This window comes from Erithacus rubecula, assembly GCF_903797595.1.
Source record: "Erithacus rubecula genome assembly, chromosome: 5".
Taxonomy (NCBI): Eukaryota; Metazoa; Chordata; class Aves; order Passeriformes; family Muscicapidae; genus Erithacus; species Erithacus rubecula.
Genome location: NC_136687.1, coordinates 42,019,840 through 42,034,398, shown reverse-complemented (window position 1 = coordinate 42,034,398; position 14,559 = coordinate 42,019,840). Strand labels below are relative to the sequence as shown.

Here is a 14,559-nt window from a genome sequence, read left to right as displayed (position 1 = left end):
AGCACTGGAGTAGCTAAATGAGACTTCCAAGTTGGGGTCAAAGCCTCATCTGGAGTTCCAGCCTCGACACAACCACACTTAGAGCAGCCTCCTGGTCTGCAGGATGTTCTAAATCCAAAACTTCAGAGTCAGGCTCTGTCTTCTATCCTGCAGACCCACCTGTCCTATAGGGCTGTTTTATTTGTCTTTACAATAGCAGACATTGAGGCTTCCTTGAGGAAGCTGCTGCTTCTGCTTTTTTTATATGCTCATCAACTACTGCTAAGCAGATATAAACCAAGGCTGTTTGTTTTGCTCAGCACACTGCTCCACTTGTTGAGTATTTATAATTTGCCTTGAGCTCAATTTAGGGGAATGGGAAGGTGGTGGTTGTATTTAGGCTGCTGTGTAAGGGCCTTGGCAGGCAAAAATGATCCTGTATTTTGACTATATTGGTTCAGTCAAAAGGATGTGAGGTGACTGATGAACTCCTTAACACAGGTTGGATAGTGGAAGCAATGTGAGCTGGCTCTACTGAGCCTTCCCACTGTTAGGTCTAAGCACTGCCAGCTACCACTGCTTTGAAGTTAAAAAGCTTCATTATCTCGGTTTTAGTTGACTCAAACCACTTTTTTTTCTGTCCAAAAGAAATTTACACTTTATGTGTTTCTGCATTAGAGTTCTTTAAAAATTTCAGAAGTGACTTGTTTCATAATATAGTGCAAAATTTATAGACTATGGCTGCTCTTTACCTTCCTTGGGAAGAAAGAATATTTAAATTATCCCTTTTTCCTCTTTCTTGTTATCTACTGTGTCTGGCAAGTGGAGGTGAAAATAGATTGAGATTTAATAGTAAATCACAGAATAGTTGGAAGGGACCTTAATCTAATTCTAACTCCCCTATCATGGGCAGTGACACCTTCCACTAGATCAGGCTAATCAAAGCCCTATCCAACCCGGCCTTGAACACTTCTGGTGATGAGGCATCTACTATTTTTATGGGCAACTGGTTCTAGTGCTCTTCAGAACAGACTTTTTTCCTAATATCCAATCTAAATCTCCCATCTTAAAGCCATCCCCCATCATCCTACCACTACATGCCCTTGTCCTTCTCCAGCTCTCTTGTTGGCTCCCTTGAGGTACTTGAAGGTGCTATAAGGTTTCTCCAGAGCCTTCTCTTCTGCAGGCTGGACAGCCCCAACTGTCTCAGCCTGTCCTCACAGATGAAATGCTCCACCCCTGTGATCATCTTCATGGTCTCCTCAACAGGTGCATGTCCTTCCTATGTTGGAATGCCAGAGCAGGATGCAGCACTGCAGGTGGGGTCTCACCAGAGCAGAGCAGAGGGGCAGAATCCTCTCCCTTGCCCTGCTCCCCACAGGTCTTTGGATGCAGCCCAGGACATATTTGGCTTTCTGGGCTGCAAGCGCATATTGTCGGGTCATGTCAAGTTTGTCATCCCCCAGCACCCCTAAGTCCCATTTCTTTCCACAGACCCACTTCTCAATCCTGTCCATATCTGTCTGGATGGTATCCCTGTCTTGCAGTGTATTGACCATGCCACACAGCTTGTCATCAGAGAATTTGCTGATTAATGAGGGAGTACTCAATACCACTGTCCATGTCACCAGCAAAGATGTGAAACAGGGCCAAACCCAGTGACAATCCCCAAACAACCCTACTCATCATTGGCCTCTACCTGGGCATCACAGTATTTACTGCAGCTCTTTTGAGGGCAACCAGCCTGCCCATTTCTTACCCCCTCAGTGGTCCACACATCAAATCCATGTCTCTCCAGTTTAGACATAACAATGCCATGAAGGATGATAGTGTCCAGTGCTTTGCACAAGCCTAGGTGCATGATGTACTGTCACAGACTCTGCTCAGAGAGAATCTGGCTGATGATTTTTTAACAGGTTTTGCACTGTATTAGCAATGTATAATTCTAGTAAAAGAGGGGCTAAGAATGAGTAGCTCATAGAGAGGATTATCAGCAGTAGCCTTGTTACAATAGTTGACGTCCTTCCTTCTTTTAAATCACCTTACTTATTGTTGTTTTGATTTCTCTTTAAAAAGCATCCACTGCAGCAGTGGGAAACTCAGCAAAGCAACATCCAGCTATGCCACAACAAACACTAACATGGAAGGACCATCTCTGGAAAACAACTGAGGAGTGCATCTAAGATTCAAGATGCAGAAACCCTTGTGCCTTCTTGTTTCTTGTGGCCATGACAAGAGTTGAACAGAATTCCAATAGTTCATTGTATAATCTAAACCTTTATTGACTGAACATTTACCTGAAAACTCACACCACTCTTAAGTAAAATTGGTAGTTTTTGCTCATGATGTGAAAAGTTATAGTAGAAATCTTATTGTGAAGGTCAAATTACATTAAAATCTTGGGCATGGTGTGATTTGGGGAGTTTTTGGAGGTTTAGGCTTTTTGTTTGGTTGATTAGTTTTTGAAGGGTCACAGGTTTTGACTGCAATCATGGTACTGCTTTTGTAATCTGTATGATGATTGAATTGTAAAGGTACTTTGTGAATAATGGGTATACATTTTATTCATAAATGTATTGAAAAACAAAGGGTTTTTTTCCTTCAGATGAAGTAGTTTGCACTTGAACCTCAGCCAGTTTGTATAGCAATGTCCTCCTCAAGACATAACACCAGCACTGCCACGCCGGAGCAGGAACTGCCACAGCCCACTTTGAATTAGTGTTGCAAGCATCACATTTGCCAAAAGTGACTGAAGTCCCAGGGCCACATCTGCTGCACTCCTGTGACAATGTCTGCTCTGCAGGCATACCCTAAAGAGCAATTCTGAAGAAGCAGCTATGAAGCCTGAGGTAGCTGTGATCTTTAAAAAGTATGGCTTAGCAGTCTCTAGGAGGGATTTAAGAACTTCAAGCATCTGGTACTAAAGAGGATTTATCTCCCTACTACATTGACAGGCTTCTTCTACTTGCATTTCCTGTTAATGGCTCAATCAGCTGAAGTTAATTGGGATCAGAAGTTTATTCCAGATCCCTGCATTTCAGTGAGTACTGAAAGCCAGGACCTGAAAAAAAAAAATGTCAAAACCCCAAAATAAAAACTAACAACACAAAACACCCCTTAGGATTAAGTAGTGGAGAAGGACTGAACCCCAGCTGAACCCAGCTCAGTTTTAGTAAGCCAACTGCATGCTCTGTTCCTTCCCCAAAGCAGTGCAGTTCCAGGTGCAGTGGAACCTGGTGCCAGAAAAGCATGCGCCAGAGAAACATTGGCCATTGGGCATTAGTCACTTGGGGCCAAGTTCTTGCCTGCAGAGAAGAAAAACCAAGCTGAGGATGTCCTATGCAGGGCCAGGAGCTGAACTCCAATGACCCTCGTGGGTGCCTTCCAACTCCAGCTATTCTATGTTCTACTACTTCTGCTGTAGACTGTACAGGGCAGACAGAAGCACATCTGCTGTTCTGAACCTCTGAGGCCAGAATGCAGTGCGACCCTCAGAAGGGCTCAGGCACACACTCCCAAGCACTCCACAGAACTGAGTGTAGGCACAGCAGATATGTGAGTGCAGAACTGGGAGGAAGCAAGCAGTGATGTTGCATGGTGAGATGCTGGCACTTCTGTCTATGGCACTACCATCAGGTGCACAGTTAAGCAGCTCATGGCTTCATCCTTTCCCCTTTCCTCAGAAACCAGGAAGAATGATAGTCGTGAACTTTTTTTCCCCTTCTCTTAGGTATTGACACACACAGTGGTCTCCTCAATTACTTCTGGGTCTTTTAATCATTGTTACTGTTGTGCTTACACTAACAGTGAGTTACAGTGTACATGGTCAGACTGAATATTTGAGATTGTGAACCTCCTCACAAACAAGCAGACAGAAAAGCTGAGTTTATACCCAGTGTATTAGAAAACTAACCTATGGAGTTTCAGCTCTCTGCATTCATGTCTCACAGACACTCCTGGGAGTTTGTTTCCAAGAACTGTGTGGAAATCATGTTTCCAAGTGCCACATCAAAGCATGAGAGATGCAAATGTCTGTATCCTGCTTTTCTCTGGCCTATCTGCCTTTGGCTGATGCATCCAGGGAAGGCTGGGACTTCAAGATGCTTGAAGTATAACCAACAAGCACAATGCTGCACAAGGGGACAGTGAAGTTCATCTGCAGTCAAAACGAAGCACATGTTTCTTTAGTTGCTTGTGTGCTTTTTCTCTTGTGGCTACTCTGATAGCTTCTTCTCTAATAATTGCTTCACCAGAACAGGATTGGACCGTCCTTGTGTTTTCTTTTGTACCAGACCAATTAACTTATTTAGAACTTTTCGATTTCCTGCCTTTATCGCCAAAACCTTTAAAGAAAAAAAAATGCAACAGACATCATTACTACAGGAAAACTGAACATCATCGCTCATTCCCAACTAAGGTATGAATATTTTTGTTCTTTGGACTATTGTGAAAAAAGGCTGCATTTTGGGTTAAAGTTTTGTTTATAAAAACTGCCTTCAGTCTTGCAATAAGCTCTTGCTCTGCTGCCATGAGAGAACAGCATGTTCCTATTGCAGCAGGGCCTTAAAACACAATATAGAAAGAGCTTCTCTTATTGAAAGAATCAGAAAAACATTTTGAATTTTACAGTGTCTGCAGCTTGAATAGCAATTTCCTAGAAAAGAGCTGAAGAATGACATGGACTTTCCTTGCTAATAGGATCTACTATTTTACTGAATATAATGTCCCAACAGGTAATTTGAATTGAATCAAAATATATCTGATAATATTGGTGAGGTCCTTCAAGCACAGACATAGGTGGTTTTTGTTTCCTTCAAGCATGTAAACCTTTGTAATATGATGATTAATTAATTGGTCAAATATGACTTCCTATCAGACAGCCTTTGATGCACAAGCACCTGCTATTTTGCAAGGGCCATGTTTAAAAGCTAAAGAAAGGATCTTTCTAAAAGAAAGGATCAGAAATTTCACCTTTGGGCCTTCCTAAAGGAGATGCTACTGCTGAAAGACAAGAATCTGGCCTTACTACTGTTAGACAGGCAGGGAAGGCATTCTCCACCTTGTCAGAGTTACTGGGCAGAGCACAGTAGATGCAAAGAAACAGGATAACATATTTGCAGATATTCAGGGAAGGGTTGCAATCATAGAAACCACACACTGCGCCAGTACCAAATTCAGATGCAAATACTGCTTCTCATTATAGTATCTGAATTATTTTCAGTTTAAAGTCTTCTCTATTATGTTGCACAGTAGAAAGGACTCATTAGTCTGGATCTGCTAGAAATTACCTATGTGGGGCAGAGTGCGGTACAGTCCCGGTGCTGCACTGTTATAAAGCTGGTTTGAGCAGCTGCTTAGAAGCTATTTTGTTCTGAAAAATGTTACTCTCTAAACACATTGAAATGGGAGTGTGGTTATGGACCTTCAGCTCCTGCACTTCCTAGTCAGTTCTAAAGTTCTCTCCCTCTCGGCCTGTGCTTTCATACCAGCCTGGAAATACAGCAGCACTTTTATTAGGATCTGCAAATGAGTCAAGTCAGATAGAGGTCACACTGATCTACTGCAAGCTCATTTTATCAAAAGCTCTTCAGAGCTGTTAGCAACCCCCAGTGAGATCTGGAGTGGGTGGTATTGTTCTCAAAATATGTTAATTTTTTTTTTTTTTTCAAATGGCAAATGGAGCCAGACGTTGTTTATATTAGAAGTAAGCTGTTCACTTCTGCTTTTACATTTTTGCTCCAGAGAACATATAAGCACTTCTTTTCATTTTGCTTTTTATAAAGCAGATTATATAGACTCTGTCAAAAACCCTTCCCACCCCTCGCCTTCATGATCAGCAAGGGTTTTCTCCTTTTTTCCCAGCTCAGACCTTGTCAGACTGAGCCATACTGGCTACCGTGTGCCTATCCAAGGAGATGGGGAAGAGCCAATCAACCTCCACGGGGGAGTGTTTGTATTGCTGCCACAGCCCAGCAGAACAGCAGAGCAGGCACCAGCTCTGGAGCCACTGTGGCTGCCACAGGGCTCTGGCTTCTCCCCACCCCCCAGCCACTGTGAGGCAGGACAGCCAGCAAGGGTCATCTCTTTGGCAGTGGATGGAGACAGGGACATGGCAAAAAGTCGGATGCAAGTAGAATTTCTGCCTTGCCAGCTCTGATATAGTCTCTAATTCCATAAGTAATATATACCTTGCTGTCAGGTAACTTCAATCTCCAGCTTCAGAACAGTTTAATAGTGTTGCGCCAATATCATAACAGATGACATAACAATCACAGTTATGTGGCGGGGTGGCAGGGTCAGGTTAATGGCAGTACAGCTGGAGAGTGATAGGGCCCTGCAATTTTGCTTTCCTGCATTAAAGTTTTATGGGCTCTCAAAATGACTTAGCACATTAACCAGACTGGTAATTTGTTCTGCAGATCATTTTGCGCAAGCTTCAGTTTCAAAAAATCCTTAGTAAAGTAAGAAAGAAGAAAAGCCTAATAATATCTTGGCAGCAGTTTTACTGCTCTGTCTCAAGAGCTCAAATGTCACCAAAAGGGAAAAAAAGAGAGGCTATTTTAAACCCCTTTCAGTGCCACAGACTTCCACAGTGCAGAAGGTTCCCAGCACCATCATAATCACCTCATTTTCTTGTCCATCAATCACTGCCTGGCAGATCTGTTCAAGTTCTTTTAGATCCTGTAACAGCTCAAGTTTATGTTCTTTAACAGTTTCAAGGGGAGTCTTCCCTTCTCCCTTCCACAATTCTGCAAGCACCTGAAAATTACAATAAAAGCAGCAAAGATTAGTGGCTTGACATACCAATACTGTTTACATGCAGTCTTTCAGTTATGGATCCAAGAAGCCCTATTTTTGCTAAGATAGATTGTCGACATGTGAAAAAGCCCAAGATTTAATCATGTGCCTCTCTGAAAGAGTCCTTGTACCTCACTCCTTTTCTGCCACCTGTACTGAGACAATGCATTGCCACTTCCTGCTTGAGTCTAGGTTAATGGCTCACAGCAGGTGCTGTGCAGCCTCCCGCAGTCTGAGCCCTGCCCACTCCCCCAGTGGTGGGGTCTCTCCCGAGGGGTTTACTGAGCACAACCTCTGTTCCTCATGCCTGGATCTGCTGCTCCCTGGCTGGAAGAGGAGCCACTACAGCACGGATGGCTGCAAGGCTGCTCCTCTCCCAGTACTCGTGCTCTTCCCCCATCATTCACAGAATTGCCTGGGAGAAGCAAGGAAATGCATCTCCATAAGCAATGGCTCTGCCTGGGAAGTGACTGATTTAGCTGACTATGGAGTCCAGTCCCAGGTAACTCATCCCATTACCAGTCCTTGCCAGCAGGCTGTAATGAGGATATATATGACAAAGCAGAAGAAAAATGGTGCCAAGCAGAATGAATGCAACAGCTCCAGACCACCTGTGCATCATCTCCAAGTACTGGACTGCTGTACATACCCAGGCCTGTGGAATAATCACTTTTTAATGCTAGTGTTTTCCTACACTGCAGCAGGGCTAGTGTCCTGGAATACACTTGAGAGGAGAGAACATTTACAAAAAAAAAATTTCCTTGGGCAGTCGTTTTCTGTATTCCTTTTGCTTTTATTTCAGGGCAGTGGGAGGAGATTAAGAAAACCCTTATATATAAGAAAACAGGTCATTGTGCTGCTTCCTGAGCTGAAAATATAATTGTATATTTGGGCCATTGCTGTGTCCCAATATGGAAATGAATATCACGTCAAGATTTCAGCATTATATATTCCCTGTAGGATGAAGAAGAGGCTGGGATATGAAGACAAGGAGGGGCATTCAAACTGCATGTTAAATAATTTCGAGGGCAGCAAGAGAACTCAGGTAGAATGATGCACATGGGATGGGATCTTAACTACCCCAGCAATTTGCTTCAGCATGACAATTTTTCAGATACAAAAGACCTTTGGTTAAAGAGTTCTCTATTCACAGCAAGTATTTAAGAACTGTGCATTCATACAATTACCACAATAGGACATTTGTTTGCCAGTGGCACTCTGAAGCATTTAATGGGATCTTATCAACTCTTCTGGAGACCTTGTGAGAGGGTAATGACACATGACTGTATTATGGCAGCTACATCTTAATTTTTCCTGGAGAAAGGGCAAAGACAGATCACAATATTGAAGTTACTGATTAGCAGTCAGAATTACAACAGCTATAAGTAAAGCTTTCAGATCTTCATACTGAATAAATCAGTGCTGTATATGATGTATTCTACAAGATCTTCCTTCTAGTACATTTAAAAATCATCATACCAGTGCTACCTAGAATAACCCTAGAAATAAATATCTCATATCCAACAGAGATTCAGCCTGTCTGCAGTTGCTTTCCTTTTCTTGTGGTGATGTTTTTTCTGTGGTAGGTTTTTTTTTGTGGGTGTGTGTGGTTTTTTTGTTGTTGTTGCACTCCACTGCAACTCTAGGCAGCCCTTCTGCTTCTTCCCTGAGAGATGAAGCAGAAAGGTTTCTGTCCTAGAAGCCTTCCAAGGTACCCATACTGTATGTCACCCCTCAGAATGAGCCCTGTCCTTTCCAGGCACAGCACAGCCTCTAGCAAAACACCTGGACAATCTAAAGTATTGCACAAATCAGAGTTGACAATGAATTAGCCTTTTCACTCTCCTGCAAAAAGGCAGATGTAATTTTTAGGACTGGTATGTATTCAAGCAGGATGCCATGGGCTGCAGGAAGAGGAGATCTGCAACAAACAAAATCTATGCAGTCAACCATGACAGAGTTACCCAGAAGCAACATGTACATCAGGCTGACTTAGATCTGCCCCTGATCAGTTTGACAGTCAGAGATCCAGTTCTGATTACCTGTTATGCCTATGTCAAATATTTCCTAGCACTAAGGAAAGCTTGCCCATTAGAAACCTTGAAAGCACCAGATTTTCTCTGTGACAGTTGCATTCTGTGTCCCTTCCCATTTGGTAACAATCATAGCCACTTAGTAAAGCAACAATGTTATCAAGGCCCTTGCTTGTTTACAGGTGTGTAGGAAGGAAGAAAGAGATGTGGCCAAGATCTGTCAAAGATGCACTTTTAAAAAATGTGTTTCTCCACTTGGCAAGGAGTACAAATCTAGAGAAAGCAGTTTAAAAAATAATTTCAACTCATTTACACAAACTGCCTGCACCAGCACAGGAGGACCTCGTGAATATCGGGCCTTGTTTCCATTACTGAAATCTCAGTAGCTTCTGCTATTGATTCTTGCCTGAGCATGATCAGATTTTAATGATGTTCTGTGGTCTCCACCTATGCAGGAATAGCAGCACTGGTCAAGACGAATTAATCAGGACTTACACATCTGGCTATCATGGGCATATCAAACATTTTTGCAGTCAAGGACATGAGGAAAACAGCAGGTAGCACCATTCCAGCAAGTCCTGTGGGCACCTCTCCTTTCCAGTGACAGAATCCTTCATGTCTGGCTGGTGTCCCTCAGCCTCTCAGAGAAGCAGGGGGCAGGTTGGGTACAGTCCTCCAGATGGTGTAGTCATAATTGTCAAAGCAGATGGTTCTGTTTAGATATGGGTACTATACTCATTTCCCTGCTATCTACTTCAAAATAGGGGTGCCAAGCAGGTTAGTTGAAGTTATTTCTATGTGGGTGACCTATGCAACTGCAGAAGCCAGCAAAACCCAAGGTATGTTCTGCTCCATGGCCTGCTGGACATGGATCCCTAATGAACCAGTGATAAGAGTGTCCAAACGGAGCTGCTTCAGCATGGCTGTTGGCAGCAGGGACAAGTTTCCACTTCCCTGGCCCAGGAACCAGCCTCCTCCCATAATGCCATAACTCACAGGCAGGTCTGTTTTGTCAGACATGGACCTGCTGCCAGCCTGGCAACTTGAGAGACATGGCCCTATCTCAGGCACACTCACCACTGGACTGGTTTCAGCCCTGAGTGGGCAGCACTGACTCCTCGTACCATGGGCTTCAAAATGGTGCCTCTGGGCTGGGCCACAGACAGTGTATCCATCTGATCCAGGACACGTTCACCCACAGCCCGCCACACCAGCAGAGCTGGAAGCTGCTCCCTCCTTTGCACAGGCATGCCAATCTGGAATTGCTTCAGAGACCTCTGGACGAGAACGCTATGTTTGATGGCAAGTTGGGCATAGCTCTGTAATTACGTACATGGTAATTACGTGAGCACACAGTGCCCTTAGCTTGGCACTACATACCATCACACAATGCTCGGTGTGTACAGCCAGTGCTCACAGCTTTTATCTGCCTGTTTTATTGCCTTAGCAGAGACCAAAACCAAAACCTTTTAAATAATTTAAGTGGTTAATAGCTTCCCACAGTGAGCACATACATATGTGTACATATCTGTGTGCTCAACCCATTGAACCCTTCCATCCCTTCCCATTGGATTGGTATCTGCCACTGCAGATCACGCTCCCCCACGCAAGAGCTTCAATTAATCTGCTGGTGTTTATATATAGCCCCTTCTGCCCTTGAGCCATCCAGTGTCTCTGCCTACTGCTGAGAATTGTTATAAACATTTGTTATTCTGACATCCAGGCAACGAAAATACTTTTCTAAATGTGGCAAGGTTTCTGCAGTTTGATCGCATCATCACTCAGTGAGGGGAACTGCAATTTTGGAGTCCAGTTTCAGATCACTGAGGACAACATGCACATTACAAAGAGTTGGTAATTAAACATCAAGTGCATTTCTGAAATCCTTGACACTTCAAACCTGTCAGAAGCACCTGGCACACAAATACATCACAAAGCACAGAAAGACTCGTAGAATAGCATTAGTACCCTGTCCCTACCTCCACAAGGAAGAGACTGGAGTTCTGAAGCTTCCTTTTTAAATGCAGACACCAAACAGATGGGTGTGCCACAACCCTGAAGGCACAGAACTGCTCTGCATTCCAGTGCTTTTCCTATTAATACTTTATCTCCTTTTTGAAGCTTTTACTTTTCCAACACAAAATTTACAGACACATATGCCTGAAGCCAGGCACTTAAATCCCTATTTTTGACACCTGTTTTATGCAGCTGGCTATTCAAAGACACTGACCAACTTAATTAAGAACCACAAGCATCTCCAATAAAAGAAAACAAACCAAAAAATTCATTTGCAGTTCATTAACAGTTTTGCTGATAAACACTGAAACAATTACCTAATACACTTATTTAGAGTATAATAATTAATCTGCAAAGACAAATCATTCCATATAAATGAGCTTGCAGCAATTTAAGGCAAATGACTGATTATGGCCTATTACAAAAAAACATTCTAAATTTTGTCTACAAACACAGCAGTACTGTTCCCATCATAAGCAGTTGACAATTTCAGATATAAAACATCAAGAGCTGGGTTTTCAGACTGCCCTAGGCAAGATGAAAAAAAAAACCAACAACCCAGCTTTACTTGCTTGACAGCTTCATAATAGCACTTGCTTAAAGAAGCAAAGGTAAAAGAAAGGTCAGGCTTCTACCACTTTTGACTCAGGTACACCAATGCAGAACTCTTTTTGTGACTACACTTGGATGAATTCTATCCTTTCCCATGTGCTAATGCTTGGGAACGAGGACTTTCCTGTCCCTAGGAATCTAGTAACTGATACTCTCATCTGAACTGCAGCCATGGATTATGTCCAACTGACCTTTCACACAGCCTGACTAGAACAGTGAAATTGAGATCTACTGTCTGCTCTGTTCACAAGCAGGATGTTTTTGAGTTTAGTTCACATTGTTTAAGTCTACTATTTGGCTTTTGCCCTCTTCTAAAAGTGAATATGCATATATATCTCTAAGATTATATATAAACATAAAGCATTTGCATCTATTATGTGTATATAGTATAGACACAGAAGTTGTCCTTTATCAACACTGTAAATAATTTCCCTTTAAAGCAACTATTGTACTGGTACACAATGATTACAAAATTGCTACACAACTGAAGTAAGCAACCATATGCAGAGTACAGCAAAATCAAAAAGATACTTACTCGCTTTGCTGCTGTAGAAGAAATTTCTTTTTTTTCTAGCAGGTTCAAGAGGTCAGCCAGGAGAAAAGAACTGACTGGGCTAGGGATAAAGTGGGCAGAAGTTACCTCAGAGAATAAGGTGGTGTAATGTATCTGTGCTACTGCTGCTTACCTGAAGATCACACAGTTCAGTATAACAAGCTATTTTTCCTCATGTTCGGTACAATGGCCTTACCATCATCACACTCGTAAGACTGACTGCTACTCTTAACTACATGATCCTCTTCTCTGCCATGTATTTGTCAAACACCATTCAGCAGGACAGTGCCAAGGACTCTGCAGGACTGCATATAGTAACAAACTTCACAGGTAGCAACTAAAGCAGCTGCGAGCAATGGAGTGACATGGTACCAGTCATGAAAAAAGGATCACTTTGTCTCACCCCTGTAGCAATGAAGATGACCGACCTTTCCTTTACTGTAAGGGAATGTTGTTTCAAGTAACTGAGCAGGTCATTTAGAATCCAGCCAATCACCTTCTTTGGCTTCATTTGGGTCTGTTTTACCACACTGTCAAAGAATTCTGCTAGTCCATCTTCATTCTGTTTAAGAAAAGTTAAATGTGTCAAAGGGATACCAGAGAGCAAACATGATCACAGAATCAGAGGATCGTTAGGGTTGGAAGGAAGCTCTGGAGATCATCCAGTCCAACCCCTCTGCCAAGGCAGGGTCACCTGGAGCAGGTGACACAGGCTACAGGTTATAGTTAATGACACACTTATACCCAGCATATAAATGCTCAGTCTTGAAGTAAACTTCAGCTGTGAATTAATTGCAAAGTCATGAGTATTTGGAGTAATTTTATTAACATAACAGCAATCTTATGCCTGGAACAGGAACATTCAGTTTATCTGTCAACCTGTGTGTTTCTGTTGAACTTCCAACAAATGAGTGATCATTTTTATCTTAATGCCTCCCTAAAATTAGCATTTGGACAGAAGCTTTCTCATCTTTGCAAGTGTTTTATGTATAATGCTAGAAAATACAATGCTGCCATCTCACAAGTGACAGATTTTTTTTTTTTTTTGCTACCTTTTACCAAGAAGAGCCTTTTCCTGAAAGTGTCTGCAACTACTTCACTCTTGATCTTGAAATAATTTCTATTTATTTTGGATTGAATTAGTAAGTTTAGGCCACATTTACCCTTCAGTGATACAGAAAGGTCATATGTAAGAAGCAGGGTTTTATTCTTCCAGTTTTTTTCCAAGAAGGTATGGTAAGCTTTTACACAGCATACTAAAAGCTCAGAAGATATGACAGTGGGAGATTCAATTTATAGTCCAAGTGAAGTCTGAGATTGTTTTTAGAAGAACAGATACTGCACAGTCTATTCAATGCTGTGGTGTTTGCCATCAAGCCATTAATGGATATACGCAGCACAGAATTCATTAGGTTTACTGAAGGCTGAAGATGTATGAAGTGGCAGCTCCTACCTTTTAAAGGAGGAATCCAAATCCAGCCTGCTACTGACTTCGGCAGTATGTGCCATAAACACACAAGAGGACAAGCCAGCTCTCAGAAGTCAGGAAGAAACAGCTTAGAGATAGCCAAGGAGCTATTTTAAGTATGCAGTCATCACAGCAAAAACATTTCTCCAGCACATACTGACTGCAGCCAGATTTCTGAACAGTTATGAGCGAAAAGAGAGTAGGGTAAGAAAAAAACCTAAGCCTGAGCTCTCCACTCACATGCCATCAAAACAGTCTAATTTGTCCTTGTTTTTAAAGGTCATTTACTGCCATAGTAATACAGAATTTTAGAGTTTCCTTGTCAAAACTTTCACAACATAAACTTCCAAAAGCTCTAGATACCACATTTTTCATTGCTGATGTATGGCTTTTGAGAAGACTGCAAAGTACTGACCTCTTTTCTGTAAAATAGAAGAAAATGTACCTAGATTAATGTCTATACTGTAAAACTGGTGTGACAAAAATCAGACCCATCGCCTTCACCTTGAGACCATGACCTAAGAATCAGAGCTCTCAGCCTGGGAAACCACTGAGTTCTTTTGTGAACCAAGGTAAACCTTTTAACTCCCACCTATCTAATACACATAGACATCATTATCTTCTTTGCCAGCATTCTAATGTAACTAGCAGTTACTCTCTAATCAAATTATGCAAAACTAAGGTTAAAAAGACTAGAGGAACAAATTTGACCTTAAAAAACAGTAAAGGAATGACATGATTACCAAAGCACAGTAAATTTGATTAAAAATTGTGCGTGTTAAGCAGAATTCCTACAATGATGTACCGCCAAGTACTGTACTCTTTATAATTCACCTCAGGATTCAATAGCACAAACACTCATTATTGAAACAGGGGGTTCCTTTACACAGCAACAATTGTCCAATTAAGGTAGGAAAAAGTGAGCATGTCTGAATGCTGGCTTCTTTACACATGCTGCAGAAGGTTCTACAAACATCCCAGGCAGAATAGGTCTAGCTACAACATTATGTCGAGGGCAAATAAGGCCTGCAGATGCCACATGTCTGAATGCAGCTGCACAGACACAGCATGTCCAGCACTTCCATCATGCATAAGTCACA

The 14,559-nt window shown here is 42.2% G+C and overlaps 1 protein-coding gene across 5 annotated transcripts in view; it reads right to left on the bottom strand.

The window, feature by feature from the left end:
* Nucleotides 1-3,725: 3,725 nt before the first annotated feature.
* Nucleotides 3,726-14,559, bottom strand: part of GATB (glutamyl-tRNA amidotransferase subunit B) — a 42,025-nt gene continuing 31,191 nt past the window's right edge. The window contains exons 10-13 of one of the 5 annotated variants that reach the window (XM_079305441.1): nucleotides 12,420-12,553; nucleotides 11,974-12,052; nucleotides 6,604-6,738; nucleotides 3,726-4,322 (exon numbers count right to left, since the gene is read on the bottom strand). In XM_079305441.1, the coding sequence (XP_079161567.1) occupies nucleotides 4,194-4,322; nucleotides 6,604-6,738; nucleotides 11,974-12,052; nucleotides 12,420-12,553 (477 nt within the window). In that variant the 3' untranslated portion in view covers nucleotides 3,726-4,193. Of the gene's footprint in view, nucleotides 4,323-5,367; nucleotides 5,500-6,603; nucleotides 6,739-11,973; nucleotides 12,053-12,419; nucleotides 12,554-14,559 lie in introns of those variants that run through there. The other 4 variants (XM_079305442.1, XR_013774216.1, XR_013774217.1 and 1 more) reach the window with 4 other exon arrangements.